The sequence below is a fragment of the Rhamphochromis longiceps genome, unplaced genomic scaffold, assembly GCF_057381845.1.
Source record: "Rhamphochromis longiceps isolate RC_006_pf unplaced genomic scaffold, R_longiceps_female_GT1.1 unmapped_scaffold_4, whole genome shotgun sequence".
NCBI lineage: Eukaryota > Metazoa > Chordata > Actinopteri > Cichliformes > Cichlidae > Rhamphochromis > Rhamphochromis longiceps.
Genome location: NW_028187224.1, coordinates 480,086 through 499,018, shown reverse-complemented (window position 1 = coordinate 499,018; position 18,933 = coordinate 480,086). Strand labels below are relative to the sequence as shown.

The window sequence follows — 18,933 nt, the reverse complement described above, 5'->3', positions numbered from 1 at the left end:
TTACTTGTCAGATGAACATATGAGACACATTGACTCTTCAGTGCAGTGTGGAGCCTAACAAAGATCTGTTTTGTGTCCCAGCTGATCAGCAGGAGGAGGAGAGTCTGACGGAGCAGCAGAGGAACATTTTCAGCTACTTGGACTCAGCTCAGCCACTACAGAGGAAACAATGAGCTCAACACAGAAGGTGACAGACAGAGCAGGACCATATGACCAAAGATATTTATCACCATATACATTTGAACATTTGCCATAACGATGTAGCTGACGATAGAATTGACAGCAGACAAAATACTTTACAGCTGCACAACTTTATTAAAAACCCATCAATGTATTTTCACTGAAACAAGCAGCTGTTGTTTATGTGCATTAAAGTTATATAAAAATGTAACAGTGCCAATGCAAATTCCTCGCTGACAGTTTAACCAAAAGGCGTTTCCAGTGGAAACTGGCCGACACATCCTGAGCATAACCATGTATAATATCCACTAAACTTCAGAAGAGGTTATACAGTCGTGGCCAAAAGGTTTGAGAATTGCATAAATATTGGAACCTGGAGAAGTTGCTGCTTAAGTTTTTATAATAGCATTTTGCCTGCACTCCAGAATGTTATGAGGAGTGATCAGATGAACTGCATCGTCCTTCTTTGCCATGAAAACGAACTTAATCCCCAAAAAGCCTTACCACTGCATTTCATTGCTGTCATCAAAGGACCTGCTGAGACCATTTCAGTGATCGTCTTCTTAACTCAGGTGAGAATGTTGGCGAGCACGAGGCTGGAGATCATCATGGCTGTATCCCGATTCAGGTTCTGCAGCTTTAAAGTCCTCAAGGGCCGCGTACTCAAAGACCGCTAAGGCCGAAGTGCGAGGCTCGTAGGCTCGTGAAATGGGACGTCTAGCCTCCGTCGCGCTGCCCAGGTTGCCTAGCAACCATGATACTAACAGCTGGAAACGTTTCATACAGCTTTGTTTGACAGAAATGAAGGAGAACATATTTAGTTCATTTGTTTCTACATGAGCTCTGTGTGATTTGATGAGTATCTGAGGCTGAGACCACAGGACTGTGAAACATGATTGTTGGGCTTCATTTCTGTGCTGAACAGTCGTTTAAGATTAGCTGTAAATAACAATTAGCTGATGTTGTTCATGAGACTAAAGTCATCTCACTGTGGTAATGTAAATATGATATGGCCAATATTATAGTTATTATATTAATCACTTCACTCACAGACAAGTATCTGTGACAGTGTGTATATAGATGTATCATATATAAGGGACAAATATTGTTCATTTAATATGTTGGTACTAAATGTGGCTCAATGCTTACATATATGTGTAAAAAGCAAATGTAGGAGCTGTGATAACTGTGTCTGATAGAATGAAGAGTAGACTGATATATGAAATATTCCTTTATTGGGTGAGAAAATCAGACCATGTCATAACTGCTGTAAGTCACACAGAATAGATATCAGAGCCTTAAACAGGCTGACTTCTGCTAAATGGGTCAAACTGGGCAGAAAGTCTACAAACACATAACATCCTTATAGAATATGATGTAACACTATAGATCAACTTAGCTCAGAATATATAAAGCATATAAACAGTTACAGCAATATGATGCAACAAACACAGCAGCTACTGATCCAAAATACTCAAAGCTTCATAGAACTGAAACCAACATTTATTTTTAGCTCCATCCTGCTGCTGATACAGACTTTAGGTTTCTGAACATTAAACTTGTTGCTGCCTTTCATAGTGTGTAACTTGAAGGCCCTGAGTACTTTCTCCCACACTGGAAACACTGGGAGGATCACATTATTTGAACATTACCTAATAAGACTGATTCAGGACCAGAGATGGGCAGTAACGCGTTACTTGTAACCCAAGTAAGGGATTACTATTGCAAAAACGGTAATTAGATTACCGTTACTTTCCCGTAGGAACGCTGCGTTACTAAAACCGTGATTTCTTTGCGAGAATGTCTCACGACAGTGACGTAAGCGAGTGCGCCGTTAGTGACAACAGCTGTGTGGAGATCAACATTGGATCATATATCGATTGTGGGAGAGAGTATGAGCGTGCAGCGTTTAAAGCGTGGAAGTACTGACCTTACTTTGAGTTTGATTCCATAAGAAGTGACAAAAACATTAGCGTCCATCGTGCGTGGGAAGAAAACTTCTTTTTACAGCGGAAAAGAAACCCTAAACTTCCAAGCAAGCACCAAGTGCGCAACGACGTAATGGGAAACTCACAGAGAAACTTGCGGATTCTTCCACTGACCGCGGCACACCTGCACCAGGGTAAACCTCCGCCTACCCAACTCCTGCTTTACAGGTGAAAATAGAGCAACAGGACCGCCGAGTCTTTGACTTTATTTATGTTCTGCTGTGTTTTACTTGCATCTATTTGAAAGACTGAGTGTAAACACAACAAATATTTTATTTTATGTGCTGGAATGTGCAGAAAATAGGTTTAAATGTTAAACTAATTTATTCAAGTCAGAGAATGTTGCATATAATTAAATTTTTGCTTGATGCATAAAGTTAAAAGATTAAAACTAATAAAACAAGTTTAAAAAAAGAGACTTTTCCATTTGATTACATTTTATATGATGGATTATGTAGAATCTGTTTTTAAAAAGTAACTAAGTAACTAAGTAATTAATTACTTTTGAAAATAAGTAATCAGTAAAGTAACGGGATTACTTTTTTGGGAAGTAATCAGTAATTAGTTACTGATTACTTTTTTCAAGTAACTTGACCAACACTGATTCAGGACAGACAGTTATGTTAAACTTTCCTAGCAGTCCTTCACAAACAGGGAACAGTCTGTCTATTCTCTCCATCTGTCAGCTGCTGCTGGCTCTTCCTCCTCCTCTTCCTCACACACTGCTGAGTTTGTCCTGGTGGATCATCAGGGCTGCAAAGCCTCACAGATGATGTGCAGCAGTGGCTCCCTCAGTCTGTCCTCACTCTGGACACTTGCAGTCGTCACACATGGAAATCAAATGTGTGATAAGCTGCAGGATTCAAACACAAGTGTAACTTATAAACACATGTTCATACTTTTATTCCACAATCAGAGAGAAAGAAACAGAGAGAGAGTGCAGGACAGACAGACAGGTGACAGTCTCAGGTGTACACACTGCTACACAACAGCAGCAGAGAAGCAGGATTTAGTGTTTGTGTTATTACGAGTGTAAACAAGAAGAGTTCCAGATGGTGCAGTGGACACATGTGTGACTGCTGTGATTAAAGCATCTTTCTTTCAGCTTAACGAGTGAACCGTCAGCTCGTTCAAACACACGTTAAAGTGCGTTTGGCTCGACACCACCGAACAGAGGCAGCAATATAACACAGCTAACATTAACATTAACAGTGCAGTGAATCCTGCTTGTGCCGTGATGTTCAGGACTGCAAACCGAGCAGCATCACTGACTTTCAGCTTGTTGTGTTTGTGGATATATGACTGACTTTAATTATCCACAAAATCATCACATTCTCTGTCAGATGAAGGTCGACTATTGAACGGCGTATATTTTAAAGGCTTTAAAACCAAGTTAACGCTGAAAGTACAAACATCACTAATGTCACATAACTCTGCCGACAAGGCATAGCTATGGCTATGAAATGCTCTTTGTGTATCACTTCTTCATTATGAAAGATGTCATTAATGCACTAGTAATGTCTCATCTGGAGTATTGTTCAATCATTTGGTCAGCAGCTAATAAGACAGATCTTAACAGACTTCAGTTAGTCCAGAATAAGGCGTCCAGATTAGTGTGAAGATGTTCATACTATACTAATATTGATAAAATGCATAATAACCTTTCTTGGCTTCCTGTACAGGCTAAAATATTCTATGGCTTACTTGTAGTTCTAAAGAAAGCAATTCTGTTAAACACACCACATTTATTCTGCTCAGCTGCAGTATCCAGATGAAATACATCATCATATTACACAGTTTTCAACAAGCTGCAATTTAGTAAATGCTCGAGTTAAAAGTAACGTTTTGTAAAACTGTTACATTTAGAGCAACTTTTAAGTGGAATAACTTGCCTTAAAAAATTAGAGAATTATTCAAAACTTCAATGAACACTTAAAAGCTGATTTACAGAGCTTTTAGTTGTTGTAAATATTGTAAGACATGATTTGTTTTTGAAATTTGTGTAATGTGCCTCAATGTTATTGATATTCATCATCAACATCATCAACTTTATTTATAAAGCACTTTAAAACAACCACAGCTGACACAAAGTGCTGTACATTGGAACTGTAAAATAAAATTACATGAGCTATAAATAAAACACAAATAAAAGAAGAGTGAAATCATTAATTAAATAACTACTTCAATTAAAAGAGAAACTAAGTCTCACTGAGGTTAAAAGCCAAGGAATAAAAGTGGGTTTTAAGACGTGATTTAAAAGTGGACAGTGAAGGGGCCTCTCTAACGTGCATGGGCAAATCATTCCATAACTTTGGAGCCACAATAGAGAAGGCCCCGCCCCCTCTGAGCTTCCTCCTGGATCTCGGTACCTCCAGGAGCAGCTGGTCAGCTGACCTGAGAGACCGACAGGGTGTGTGGAGATGAAGAAGCTCAGAGAGGTAAGGCGGGGCAAGACTGTGAAGGCATTTAAAAACAAACATAAGAATTTTAAAATGAACTCTAAAAGACACAGGCAGCCAGTGCAGAGAGGCCAGCACGGGGGTTATATGCTCTCTTTTTTGAGTTCCTGTTAGGAGTCGTGCAGCCGCATTTTGAACCAGCTGCAGACGTGAGAGCAACGACTGACTGACCCCCACATAAAGTGAGTTACAGTCGTCCAGGCGGGAAGAAATAAAAGCATGGATCACTGTTTCAAGGTGCTGCCTCGAAAGAAAAGATTTTACTCTTGCCAGTTGCCTTAAATGATAAAAACCGGACTTCACCACTGCTCTGATTTGGTTGTCCAATTTAAAATCACTGTCCAACTTAAAGGTCAGTAACAACAGATTTAAAATAGACTTCCAGGGATCCTAAAACAACAGGGGAGGACTCACAGGGACCACTGGGTCAAAACACCAACAGCTCTGTTTTCTTTTCATTAAAATTTAAAAAGTTTAGAGCCAACCAAGCTTTAATGTCATCTAGACATGTCAAGAGAGGTTTTATGGAGATGCCATCCTTGTGTTTTAGTGGCAAATAAATTTGGCAGTCATCGGCATAACAATGAAATGAGATCTCATGCCTTCTAAGGATAGAACCCAGAGGCAATAGATACAGTGAAAAGAGCAGTGGCCCTAAAATTGAGCCCTGTGGGACGCCGCATGACAGAGGAGCAGAAGACGATTCGTAACCGAGAAGGCTGACAGAGAAATATTATTATTATTATTGATTGCTTATATTTGAACAATTGTGAAACCTCACTGTGGATGTAAGAGTGAAATTATGTGGATATCTTGAATCCACTTTATTGTGTAATATTTTATGTGAGTATTTGACGGAAGACGAGCAACATCTGTTGTGGAAGCTAACGGGGTTCCTTTTGAATAAACAAACATAGGATTTATTATCACTGAATAATTCTGTATAAATCTATAGAAATTATAGAAATATGTAATAGGAAACAACAAAATAATCTAAATTATAAAATTGTGTGTGTGTGTGTGTGTGTGTGTACAATCAGGAGGGATGGGCATGATTTTAGTGTTTGAACAGTCATGAATTATCTTTAACAGCAGGTTGGATGTAATGTGTTAGAACTACCAGCAGGTGGGGATAAGAGACCTTTAAGGTGTTTGGTGCCACGCTCCACCTTCAGGTTTAAAACTAGTGTTAATGGAGTTTGAAGGTTGAGTTTGTTCCACGACTGCATTTCACTCACTGCCTCTGTTTGTATCTCTGTCACTGCAGGACCAACATGGAGCCAGAAGTCAGCGCTCTCAGGAGGCCGACAAACCTCACAGAAGAAAGGGAGAGAAAAAACACAACTGTGACGAGTGTGGGAAGGGTTTTACTGAGAAGGCTAAACTAAAACGGCATCAGGTCATCCACACTGGAGAGAGACCGTTCAGCTGTGACTTGTGTGGAAAGTCTTTTTCCTTCAAGGATGCTCTAAAAAGACACCAACTCATCCACAGTGGAGTTAAAGCGTACAGCTGTGATCAGTGTGGCAGAGCTTTTACTCGTAGTAGCCACTTACAGAGTCATCTAGTTACCCACTCTGGAATTAAGCCATACAGCTGTGACGAGTGTGGGATGGGTTTTACTGTGAGGGCTTCACTAAAACAGCATCAGGTCATCCACAGTGGAGTTAAAGCGTACAGCTGTGATCAGTGTGGCAGAGCTTTTACTCACAGTAGCAACTTACAGAAGCATCTAGTTACCCACTCTGGAATTAAGCCATACAGCTGTGACGAGTGTGGGATGGAGTTTACTCTGAAAGCTTCACTAAAACGGCATCAGGTCATCCACACTGGAGAGAGACCGTTTAGCTGTGACTTGTGTGGAAAGTCTTTTTCCTTGAAGGGTTCCCTAAAACAACACCAACTCGTCCACAGTGGAGTTAAAGCGTACAGCTGTGATCAGTGTGGCAGAGCTTTTACTCACAGTAGCAACTTACAGAAGCATCTAGTTACCCACTCTGGAATTAAGGCATACAGCTGTGATCAGTGTGGCAGAGCTTTTACTCACAGTAGCCACTTACAGAGTCATCTAGTTACCCACTCTGGAATTAAGGCATACAGCTGTGATCAGTGTGGCAGAGCTTTTACTCACAGTAGCAACTTACAGAAGCATCTAGTTACCCACTCTGGAATTAAGGCATACAGCTGTGATCAGTGTGGCAGAGCTTTTACTCACAGTAGCCACTTACAGAGGCATCTAGTTACCCACTCTGGAATTAAGCCATACAGCTGTGACATTTGTGGAAAAACTTTCAGCCAGAGAGAGAGCCGAAATACACACCTACGCATTCACACCAGACATGATGTGTACTGCTGTGAACAGTGTGGCAAAGAGTTTACAACAGACGCACACTTACAACGACACATGTTTACCCACACTGAGGAGAGACCTTATCAATGTGACCTGTGTGAGAAGACTTTTAAATCTCCACATGACCTGAGACGACACCAACAGATCCACACCAGAAAGAGACTCTACAAGTGCAGCTACTGTGAGGTATGTTGTTATGACCCAGTGATGTGTTTGTTGGTGTTGTGCCTCCCACCGGAGGATGGTGGCGGTATTTTCCCTTTTTTCTCTCCTAGGAGGTGGACACCTGGGCGTGGCTGCTAGGTATCTGGGTGGAGTCTCTACACACCTTCCGACTGGATAATTGATGGACCACCTCCAGTACTTAACGTCCGGATGACAGTCACCTGGGAGTGCTGTTTGGAACCCCGTTGACTCGGTCACAGAGTTGTGGGTTGTGTCATTGTAGTGCAGGCTGGAGTATTCACGTGTACCTCTAGCCTTGCCATGTAAATAATTGTAAATAAGTTAACCAGTGGCGGTCACTTTTTTGTTCCTTTGCTGTATAACTTTCACTGTCGCAGCCTAGTAGGCGTGAGAAGCCGTTTTCTTTTGTTGAACAAGTTTTCTCCTGTTTTTCGTTAGATAGTTAGGTAAGTGACTTGTCTTTTGTTTGGGCTTCTTTTTATTTTGGTGTAGGGAAGACTAGGGATTGTTTTATAGGGAGTTTTGTTTATTGTTTTGGCATTGCTCACTGCTGATGAAAATAAATGGCTGCTTAAATACTTAAAAAAGGTGTCGTTGTTGGGGTTTGTGTGTGGGTGGGAAGTGAGTGGGGCAAACTGTTTGTTACGTTTATTTACTTGCCGGGACCAGAACGTAACATATTGGGGGCTCGTCTCTTTTGTGTTCTTTTTGTGGCTTGTTTTCTTGGTTGGCGGTTTTTTCTTGTGTGGGGGGGTGTGTGTGTTAGGATGGAGTTTAAGTTGGAGGACTTCACTCTGAGCCCGTCTGCGGAGAAGTTGGACAGGTGTAAAAAGGCTGACCTCTTGCTTGTTGCTGAATTCTTTGATGTGACTGTGCCGTTGACTGCGAAGAAGAAAGAGCTTAGGGAGCTCCTGTGTGTCCAGTTGACGGACAGGGGGTTGTTTGGTGAGCCGGGTCCTGCAGGGGGGGTTGAGCTGGGGGCTGTTGCTGGTGTTTCTGCCCCACTGAAAAATCTCCCTTTTCCGCCTAGCCCTTCTGTGGAGGAGCTGCAGTTAACGCTGCGCATTAAGGAGGTGGAGCTAAAGAAACAGCAGTTGGAGGTGGACGCTATGCACTTGAGGATCAGGGCTCTGGAGGTAGAGAGGGGAGCCTCTGTGTCTGCCAGCCCTCCTGTACCTCGGTTAGCCCCGCAGTCACCATCCCCGCAGGTACCCTCTCCGGAGTCATCATCCCCGCAGGTACCCTCCCCGGAGTCATCATCCCCGCAGTCGCCATCTCCGCAGCCACCGGCCCCGATGCCAGGTGGTGGCTTTGATGTGAGTAAACACATCAAAATGGTGCCGGCGTTTCGGGAAACTGAGGTGGATTCGTATTTCACAGTGTTTGAACGTATCGCAGGTGCGCTGCACTGGCCAAAGGATGTGTGGTCTCTTTTACTCCAATGTAGATTGGTGGGGAAAGCTCAAGAGGTATGCACCGCTCTTTCTCTGGAGGACAGTTTTGACTATGATATGGTGAAGGCTGCTGTCCTACGCGCTTACGAGCTTGTGCCAGAGGCTTATAGGCAGAGATTTAGGGATGGGAAAAAATCCGCCAACCAGACCTATGTGGAGTTTGCCAGAGAAAAGAAAACTCTGTTTGATAAGTGGTGTCATGCTACAGAAGTAAAAACCTTGGAAGACCTGCGTGAGTTGGTGACGTTAGAAGAGTTTAAAAATCAACTACCAGACACTGTGGTAACCTACTTAAACGAACAGAAGGTTACGACTCTCGCCGCTGCTGCTATACGGGCTGATGAGTTTGTGTTGACACACAAAGTGGTGTTTTCGGTTCCTGCTCACAGTTTTCCGTCTTCCAGTAGCCCGCCCAGATGGTCTCCAAGGGGCACCCGCCGTGCCATCCCCTCATCCATTGAGAACCGCGTGTGTTTTTTTTGCCATGAGCAGGGACACCTTATTGCGGTTTGCCCTGCTCTGAAGAGAAAAGAAATGACCAGGCAGGGTACATCTCCTTCCCCAATAAACCTTCTACAGACAAACTCTCCTACTTGGGGGGAGGTGATGGCCCCCGAAAATGATAAAGTAGATAAGGAGTTTAAGCCGTTTGTGTCAAACGGCTTTGTTTCCTTGATAGGAGAAGATCGGCGGACTCCTGTCAGTATTTTGCGAGACACTGGTGCGAAACAGTCGCTCATTCGTGAGGGGGTCTTACCGTTTTCAGCTCAATCCTGTTGTGGGGCGGATGTGTTAGCCTGGGGAGTTAGGATGTGTGTAATACGGGTTCCTTTACACTTGGTGCAGCTTTCGTCTCAGTTTTTGTCTGGTGAGGTTAAGCTTGGGGTGCGGCCCCAGTTACCGGTTGCAGGTATTGACATCATCTTGGGAAACGATCTAGCTGGCGGCACAGTTTTTCCGTCGCCAGAAGTAGTCGATATACCACTTACAGATAACAGTGGTTTCGATCGTGCCACATCAAAGGCTGTTCAAACCGTCAGTGTAAAGACATTTAGGCAGAGGAGAGGTGCGAGTGGATCCCAGCAACAGCAGCAGCAAAATGCTGAAACCAGGCCACCTGCTAGAAAAAGACAAGGACCTCGGCGGCATAGGGACCGCAGAAGAGGCCAGCTGATGGTGGCTAATGCTCCATCTCCCACCCTTAAATTTGACACAGACTTTGATTTTGATTCCTCCAACGCGCAATTCATTAAGGAGGCGCTTGAGAAGAAGTTACAGGAGGGGCTGAATCTAAAGGATGGGAATTCTGAGGGAAGGGAAAAGGAGGGGTTGCAGCTGAGTTCAGGGGAGGATCATTTTGGTCCAAAGTGCTACTATGACAAAGCAAAGTTTTTCTTTGACAACATCTCATCTGATAATGGGCTCAGACTGACGTGGGCAGAGGAGCGAAAGCGCAATCTGGAGACTTTTGGTGTCCCTGGGCGGTTCCTGAGGGGCCAAGGATTCAGAGGTGGACGCCAGTGTTTTGGGGGCGGGTGCAGTGCTCGTGCAGGAGGATGAAAATGGCATTGACCACCCAGTCTGTTTCTTTTCTAGAACATTTCTAAAACAGCAACCAGCGCCTCATGCGTTGGTCCTTACTCCTACAGGATTTCAACATTGAGATCCAATATATAAGAGCTTAGAGAATGTTATGGCTGATGCCCTCTCTAGGTCGTAAATCAAACATCTTTGTGTGGGGTTGGATGTTTGATTTTTTTTGGGTGGGGGAAACTGTTATGACCCAGTGATGTGTTTGTTGGTGTTGTGCCTCCCACCGGAGGATGGTGGCGGTATTTTCCCTTTTTTCTCTCCTAGGAGGTGGACACCTGGGCGTGGCTGCTAGGTATCTGGGTGGAGTCTCTACACACCTTCCGACTGGATAATTGATGGACCACCTCCAGTACTTAACGTCCGGATGACAGTCACCTGGGAGTGCTGTTTGGAACCCCGTTGACTCGGTCACAGAGTTGTGGGTTGTGTCATTGTAGTGCAGGCTGGAGTATTCACGTGTACCTCTAGCCTTGCCATGTAAATAATTGTAAATAAGTTAACCAGTGGCGGTCACTTTTTTGTTCCTTTGCTGTATAACTTTCACTGTCGCAGCCTAGTAGGCGTGAGAAGCCGTTTTCTTTTGTTGAACAAGTTTTCTCCTGTTTTTCGTTAGATAGTTAGGTAAGTGACTTGTCTTTTGTTTGGGCTTCTTTTTATTTTGGTGTAGGGAAGACTAGGGATTGTTTTATAGGGAGTTTTGTTTATTGTTTTGGCATTGCTCACTGCTGATGAAAATAAATGGCTGCTTAAATACTTAAAAAAGGTGTCGTTGTTGGGGTTTGTGTGTGGGTGGGAAGTGAGTGGGGCAAACTGTTTGTTACGTTTATTTACTTGCCGGGACCAGAACGTAACATATGTATTTATATTGTTATCTTGTCATTTTAGCCTGACTGTTTGGAACAACTCCTCCTTGAATCACTACCTTATCGTGGTGGAGGGGTTTGTGTGTCCCAGGGATCCCAGGGGCTATGTTGTCTGGGGGCTTTTGCCCCCTGGTAGGGTCTCCCATGGCAAATTGGCCCTGGGTGAGGGACCAGACAAAGAGCGATTCAAAAGACCCTTATGAAAAGGACACCGAGGGAACAGTTTACCCTGCCCGGGATAGGGTTACCGGGGCCCCGCCCTGGAGCCAGGCCCGGGGAGGGTGCCCGAGGGCGAGCGTCTGGTGGCCGGGCCTTAGTCCATGGGGCCCGGCCGGGCACAGCCCGAAGAGGAGACATGGGCCCATCCTCCCGCAGGCCCACCACCCGCAGGAGGTGCCATAGGGGTCGGGTGCATTGTGTGCCGGGTGGCGGCCAGGAGCGGAGGCCCTGGCGGACTGACCCCCGGCTGCCAAGACTGGCAATAGGGACATGGAATGTCACCTCTCTGGTGGGGAAGGAGCCTGAGTTAGTGCGTGAGGTTGAGAGGTACCGGCTAGATATAGTCGGGCTCACCTCTACACATGGCTTGGGCTCTGGAACCAGTCTCCTGGAGAGGGGCTGGACTCTGTCTCAGTCTGGAGTTGCCCCTGGTGAGAGGCGGCGGGCTGGGGTGGGTATTCTAATATCCCCTCGGCTTGCTGCCGGTACGTTGGGGATTTTCCCGGTGGACGAGAGGGTTTGTTCCCTGCGCCTTAGGGTCGGGGAACGGGTCCTGACTGTCATCTGCGCTTATGCGCCGAGTGGCAGTTCAGAGTACCCAGCCTTCTTAGAGTCCCTGGGGGGGTGCTGGAGGGTGCTCAACCTGGAGACTCTGTTGTCCTGCTGGGAGACTTCAATGCTCACGTGGGTAACGACAGCGAGACCTGGAGGGGCGTGATTGGGAGGAACGGCCTCCCTGATCTGAACCCGAGCGGTGCTTTGTTATTGGACTTCTGTGCTAATCACAGTTTGGCCATAACGAACACCCTGTTCGAACATAAGAGTGTCCATAAGTGCACGTGGCACCAGGACGCTCTAGGCCGTAGGTCGATGATCGATTTTGTAATCGTATCAGCAGACCTGTGACCATATGTTCTGGACACTCGGGTAAAGAGAGGGGCTGAGCTGTCAACTGATCACCACCTGGTGGTGAGTTGGATCAGGTGGCGGGGGAGGACGCTGGACAGACCTGGTGCACCTAAACGCGTAGTGAGGGTGTGCTGGGAATGTCTAGCAGAGGCCCCAGTCCGCGAGATCTTCAACGCACACCTCCGGCAGAGCTTCAACAGCATTCCGAGGGAGACTGGGGACATTGAGTCCGAATGGACCATGTTCAGCGTCTCCATTGCCGAAGCTGTTGCATTGAGCTGCGGCCGCAAGGTGGTTGGTGCCTGCCGCGGTGGTAATCCCCGAACCAAATGGTGGACACCAGAGGTCAAGGGAGCCACCAGGCTGAAGAAGGAGTCCTATCGGGCTTGGTTGGCCTGTGGGACTCCGGAGGCAGCCGACAGGTATCGACAGGCCAAGCGGAATGCGGCTCGGGCAGTGGCTGAAGCAAAAACTCGGGTGTGGGAGGAGTTCGGAGAGGCCATGGAAAAAGACTTTCGGACTGCCTCGAAGAGATTCTGGCAAACCGTCAGGCGTCTCAGGAGGGGAAAGCGGTGCTCTACCTGCACTGTGTATAGTGCTGGCGGAGCGCTGCTGACGTCGACTGAGAAAATTGTCGGGCGGTGGAAGGAATACTTCGAGGACCTCCTTAATCCTACTGACACGTCTTCCGAGGAGGAAGCAGAGTCTGGGGATGAGGGGAATGACCCACCAATTTCCGGGGGCGAGGTCACTGAGGCAGTTAAACAACTCCTTGGTGGCAGAGCCCCTGGTGTTGATGAGGTCCGCCCCGAGTTCCTGAAGGCTCTGGACGTTGTAGGGCTGTCCTGGTTGACACGCCTCTGCAATGTTGCGTGGAGATCAGGGGCAGTACCTGTGGACTGGCAGACCGGGGTGGTGGTCCCCATCTTTAAGAAGGGGGACCGGAGGGTGTGTTCCAACTACAGGGGGATCACACTCCTCAGCCTCTCTGGGAAAGTCTATGCCAGGGTGCTGGAAAGGAGAGTTCGTCCGCTAGTCGAACCTCGGATACAGGAGGAACAACGCGGTTTTCGTCCTGGTCGCGGAACACTGGACCAGCTCTTTATCCTCTCCAGGATACTTGAGGGTGCATGGGAGTTTGCCCAACCAGTCTACATGTGTTTTGTGGACTTGGAGAAGGCATTCGACCGTGTCCCTCGGGGTGTCCTGTGGGAGGTGTTGCGGGAGTATGGGGTGTCTGGCCCATTGCTACGGGCCATTCGATCCCTATACGACCGTTGCAAGAGCTTGGTTCGCATTGCCGGCAATAAGTCGGACTCGTTCCCGGTGGGTGATGGGCTCCGCCAGGGCTGCCCTTTGTCTCCGGTTCTGTTCATAATTTTTATGGACAGGATTTCTAGGCACAGCCAAGTGGCGGAGGGCTTTCGCTTTGGTGGCCTCAGAATCTCATCTCTGATTTTTGCAGATGATGTGGTTCTGTTGGCTCCATCGGGTGAGGGCCTCCAGCTCGCACTGGAACGGTTCGCAGCCGAGTGTGAAGCAGCGGGAATGAGGATCAGCACCTCCAAATCTGAGGCCATGGTTCTCAGCCGGAAAAGGGTGGAGTGCCCACTCCGGGTCGGGGATGAGTTCCTGCCCCAAGTGGAGGAGTTCAAGTATCTCGGGGTCTTGTTCGCGAGTGATGGGAGAAGGGAGCCGGAGATCGACAGACGGATTGGGGCTGCGGCTGCAGTAATGCGGATGCTGCACCGGTCCATCGTGGTGAAGAGGGAGCTGAGTGTAAAAGCGAAGCTCTCAATTTACTGGTCGATCTATGTCCCTACCCTCACCTATGGCCACGAGCTGTGGGTAGTGACCGAAAGAACGAGATCGCGGATACAAGCGGCAGAAATGAGCTTCCTCCGAAGGGTGGCTGGCCTCTTCCTTAGAGATAGGGTGAGGGCTAGTAGGAGGAGTTGGCCGTCCGACTGCGGTCTGGGGTGTGGGGCCTCCCTGCTGCTGCGGAGTCGGGGTGGTCTGCCTCTCCCCACCGCAGGGAAAAGGGTAACACCACCTGGGTCTGGGTGCAATTCCCCCCTCCAGGGGCAAGGGTACCTAGACCCGGTTTGTAGAGTACGCTTGGGGAGTGTGATTGTGTGTACAGCGTCTCTTTATGTCTGTCTCCACGTTGGTTGAGTGTGGAGTGAGTGCATATGAGAGCATGAGGGTGGGAATGGATGTTTGTGTCTGTGTGTGCCTGTATGTCTGTGTCTATATGTCAGGTTGGGTATCAGACGCCACCTCTCTGGGGACACCTCAGGCCCTCCAAGGTTTGGAGGCCTATCTCCACCCACCACCACTTCCCCTGCCGGTGGCGGACTCCCTCAGGTGTCGGTGTGTTGGTGGTTCTTTGTGTCTGGGGGTGGGCGTCCGGGTACACACCGGCTCACTCCTTGGCGGCCGCTTGTCGGGGCCTGGGGCCTGGGGCTCGCTCGGGCCCCTTTGGAGGTGGGGTGCCCCCGGCCTCTCGGCCTAGGGCTCGGTCACTCAGGCGCAGCTGGGGGCCGGCGGAGCTCACGGGCGCGTCACTGCAACTCCCCCTGACTTCTGCTCCGCGGCTGCTGGGCGAGCCCTCATCTGGGACTCTCCTCAGCTCTTACTGGGACAGTGGCGCGGCTGCCCCTCTGTTGGTCTTCCATGGTCTCTTGTGTTCTGGGGGCCTCTGGATGTCTGGAGTTTTGATCTCCTCCATACCCGCTTCACACCCTGGAGGACGGGGCTGTGGCCCCCCCACACTCCCTAGCAGATCATTACATGGAGAAACCTTTGGAATGCAAGCATGCTGATCCACACAGGTATGCACACATGGGTATTCACAGACGCGGACTAAAGCTTTCTTGGCTGCTGCCTCAAAGCACACTGTGCGCTGTCTATCTTGCGTGCTGCACAATATCGTTTATTACTTAGTAAATACTGATATCTATGACTAGCTAGTTTATTGTGATGGTGCTTTGTTTTCTCTATTATTATGTTGCTCTTTGTTGTTTGCTGTCTCCTCTGTTTGTTTTTGTTTGTTTGTTTGTTTGTTTTTTTTCTCCATACAGGTGACCCAGGAGTTTTTTTTTTTTTTTTTTTTGTCTCTCTTCCCCCCCCTTCTCACCGTCTCTTCTCCCCTTTGGTTTTCTTTCTTTCTCTCCCCCTCTCTCTCTCATTCATTCCCCCTGTCCTATTTATTAAAAAAAAAAAAAAAATGACAAAGGATGAACTGAAGCTCTGCCATCACGTAATGTCGCATACTGCTGTTTCTGATGTCATTTAGAAAAAAGAAAAAAAAAAAAAAAAAAAAAAAAAAAGAGATAGGGTGAGAAGTTCGGCCATCCGGGAGGGGCTCAGAGTAGAGCAGCTGCTCCACATTGAAAGGAGCCAGCTGAGGTGGTTCGGGCATCTGACAAGGATGCCCCCTGGGCGCCTCCTGGGTCAGGTGTTCCAGGCATGTCCCACCGGGAGGAGGCCCCGGGGCAGACCCAGGACACGCTGGAGAGATTATATCTCTCGGCTGGCCTGGGAACGCCTTGGTGTTCCCCCGGATAAGCTGGAGGAGGTGGCTGGGGAGAGGGAGGTCTGGGCCTCTTTGCTTAGGCTGCTGCCCCCGCGACCCGGCCTCGGATAAAGCGGATGAAGATGGATGGATGGATGGATGGATGTTTGGAACAACTCTGCTCATTAAACTGTGTTAGCATGTTAGCAATTCTACTGCATGGAAAAGCAGCTCTGAGTGATTATTCAGATTTTCCTTTCAGTTATGATTTTAGTATTACTGTAGTATTATGGTGGTAGTATTGTAGTTATTGCAGCCCAGTAAACTGAGTGTGTTAACTGAAACAGTCAAATGTAGTTGGACGTCTGCAGAGATGCTCTTTATTTCAGGCGACGTTCAGGATACAAATGTTGAAGGACTGACTTACACTGTCTTTGTGTCTTTGTTTAGAAGCAGAGCGACACAGATGGATCCAGTTCTCAACCCTGTCATCACTGTGGTGGTGGGAAAGACTTTCATTGTGACCTCTGTGGAAAAACTTTCAGTCGGCAAAAGACCCTAAAAGTACATCAACGTAGACACACTAGAGACAAACTGAAATACTGCAAAGAATGTGGGAGAAGCTTCACCACAACACATCACTTAAAACAACATGAACTGATTCACAGTGGGGTTAAAAAGCACTTCTGTGATCAGTGTGGGTCATCCTTCACCACTGCAGGTGAGCTTAAAACACACAAACGAGTCCACACAGGAGAGAAACCACACAAGTGCAGACACTGTGAGAGAAGCTTCTCACATTCAAGTACTCGTAACAGGCATGAACGTGCACACATGGAAGGAAACTACAGCTGTGACCAGTGTGACAAGAGCTTCAGGAATCTCAGTTCATACTCTGAACACAAACGATCCCACGTTACTAATAAACTGTTTCACTGTTACCAATGTGCCCAAACATTCACCTCATTGTCTGCTCTGTGCAAACATCAGCGCGATCACTCAGGGCTGAAATCACTCCCATCACTGGATCACAGTGAATCTGAAGACACAGAAAGATCCTCTGGTTTCTGTGTCAGACTCAAAAAGCTTGAGATCAGGCTCCACAGAGTTCAGATAGAATCATTTAAACTTGTGTTGAACTGAACTGGTTGCTGGGCTGAACTTCTACATAATACAGATCTACATGGGATCTTCTTTTCTGTTGTTTTACTGAGTCAGTTTTGTCCTTTTTTCTCTGTCCTGGTTTTGCTCGTCTGTAAATGATTGAAACTCAGTCAAATAGTTCATTGTTCTCCAGCAAAACGTTTTGGAAACTCATGTTTAACCTTTAAAACTCTGACATGTTTTAGCACACAAGGCTTCATCGGGGAGTTCACTCATGATTGGACCATGAGAACAAAGGTTTTTAGTTCTTTCAAAGAGAGTCTTGGAGATGTTTGATGTTTCTGTTTTTCTGAAACCACCTGAAAGAAAAACTATTTTTCTTGCTTTATGTAGTGTGGAAGTTTTTAATGTTTCTTCATCTGTGATGTTCTTGAATGTGTTCACGTGAAGATGGTACAAATAAACTGTCCTTTCAGCTTTAGCTCCTAATTTATTCATTATTTATGGATGTAGCACAGCAGCCGTCTCTTGATTAACACATGGAGGGCTCGGGATCTGATGGTGTCGTCTCCCTAATTTGCCCACTCAGTAAATCTCACTCATGGCCAAGAAATTGAAATAAACCTTGTTTCCCTGCTGGATAGTGATCCACTGTAACTCTGCTCCTCCTTCCTGTTTAGGATTTCTGTGGCTGAAGTAAAATTCCCTCCATCCATCACTTATCCCAGCTAACCCAAAGTGAAATAAAGTTTTGCTCGTCTTAAAAAAGCATTACAATAATGGGCATTACCAATGCAAACTGAATGATACAGAAGATGAAAGAAGAGACTTTGATCAGTTAATAAAGCTCATGATCTGGATTCATTGTGGCTGCTACACAGATACTTCTGGGTCACTTCTCTCAGTTAGGAACCTTCCTCACCAAACTGACTGTTGGACCACACCCCTGGTTTCATGAGAAATTGTTTCAGCCATGATTTCTCTTCCTGTATTTCAGAGTAAAGACTGAAGTGACAAATGGAAGCATGTTTAAAAAACACAATGTGAGAGAGACGTTGAGGTCCTTAGAAGTTACCCTGGGTTTTTCTGTCACCCTGCTAGATGTTACACACCTTGTTATTGGACTGATTTCTACTGCTGGACGACTCCTGCGGAGAGTAACAATACTCTTACTAATTAGCTCCCTTTCACACCTTTGGGGATATTTATTTTTGTGTTTGCAGCGCTGTGAGCCAGAACAGCGAGAGAAAAATCTGCAACAGCGACGAGCCGAATGCTTACGTGAATCGCAGCAGCTGCACATGTGCTACGCTGAATTAGAGGATATCTTTGCTCTGGATTTCTATTTCTACTCTTTCATTTCTATACGATTCTTCTTGCATCTAAACAAAGATGATTCAATTTGCTAAATGTTGATGGCTCTTCGTGCTCAGGTGTAAATGAGACGTAATATTTGCTCTTGGTTTGGTTCTCCTGTACAGAACCTTGCAGTACAACAGAAACCTAAAAACATTATTTGTAGTTGTTATTCTTAGTTGTTCTGCTGCCTAAATACCACAGGGTCTGATTATGAAGTTATTGAGCTGCACATACTTTACGACCTGCTTAAGTTCGAGGTCACAGCGTCTGTAGAGCAGCTGGAACATAATGAAGTCTACAAGGTTAAAGTTTTCTGTGGGGTCTGTGTTTCCACAAACCCCGCTAATTCTAGAGACTTATTCATCAATGAAGAAAACAAGACAGTCGATCGATCGATTACTTGCGCAAGGGAGGCCTCTCATCTGTGTCCACCACGAAAATGACCTCCTCTCGCTGCCTTTTATTGACAAACATCAAACAATAGTTTACAAAACACCTCCCCTTGCAACCCCCTTTGGTTACAAAGACAAGGCACTGTATGTAAATGTATACACTGTGTGTGTGTGTGTGTGTGTGTGTGTGTGTGTGTGTGTGTGTGTGTGTGTGTGTGTGTGTGTGTGTGTGTGTCAGACCTCCTGCTGACCAAAGGGTCGTAAACCCAGGAAGCTTACATCAATAGAAACAGATCTTTCAGATAGGATGTATCTACAATAAAACCTCCCCCAGCACAGAGTGGTTGGAGAGGTGGTCAG

The 18,933-nt window shown here is 46.5% G+C and overlaps 2 protein-coding genes across 2 annotated transcripts in view; both read left to right on the top strand.

The window, feature by feature from the left end:
* The window catches only part of LOC146640598 (uncharacterized), a 49,319-nt gene extending 31,169 nt beyond the window's left edge, over positions 1 to 18,150 (top strand). Inside the window, exons 11-12 of the mRNA XM_085400058.1 lie at positions 5,895 to 7,163; positions 16,169 to 18,150. Coding sequence (XP_085256184.1) covers positions 5,895 to 7,163; positions 16,169 to 16,861 — 1,962 coding nt within the window. The 3' untranslated portion in view covers positions 16,862 to 18,150. The remainder of the gene's footprint in view (positions 1 to 5,894; positions 7,164 to 16,168) is intronic.
* On the top strand, positions 7,173 to 10,177 carry LOC146640599 (uncharacterized). Its single transcript, XM_085400059.1, has 2 exons — positions 7,173 to 8,371; positions 8,402 to 10,177. The coding sequence occupies exons 1-2, from the start codon at positions 7,931 to 7,933 to the stop codon at positions 10,175 to 10,177; spliced, it is 2,217 nt and encodes a 738-aa protein (XP_085256185.1). The 5' UTR covers positions 7,173 to 7,930.
* Positions 18,151 to 18,933: the final 783 nt, after the last annotated feature.

What these genes read in the sequence shown, in the direction of transcription:
- LOC146640599 (XM_085400059.1), top strand. Translation starts at nt 7,931, where the DNA reads ATGGAGTTTAAGTTGGAGGACTTCACTCTGAGCCCGTCTGCGGAGAAG. An exon ending in CGCAGTCACCATCCCCGCAG is followed by an intron (nt 8,372 to 8,401) that starts GTACCCTCTCCG and finishes TCATCCCCGCAG; the next exon opens with GTACCCTCCCCGGAGTCATC.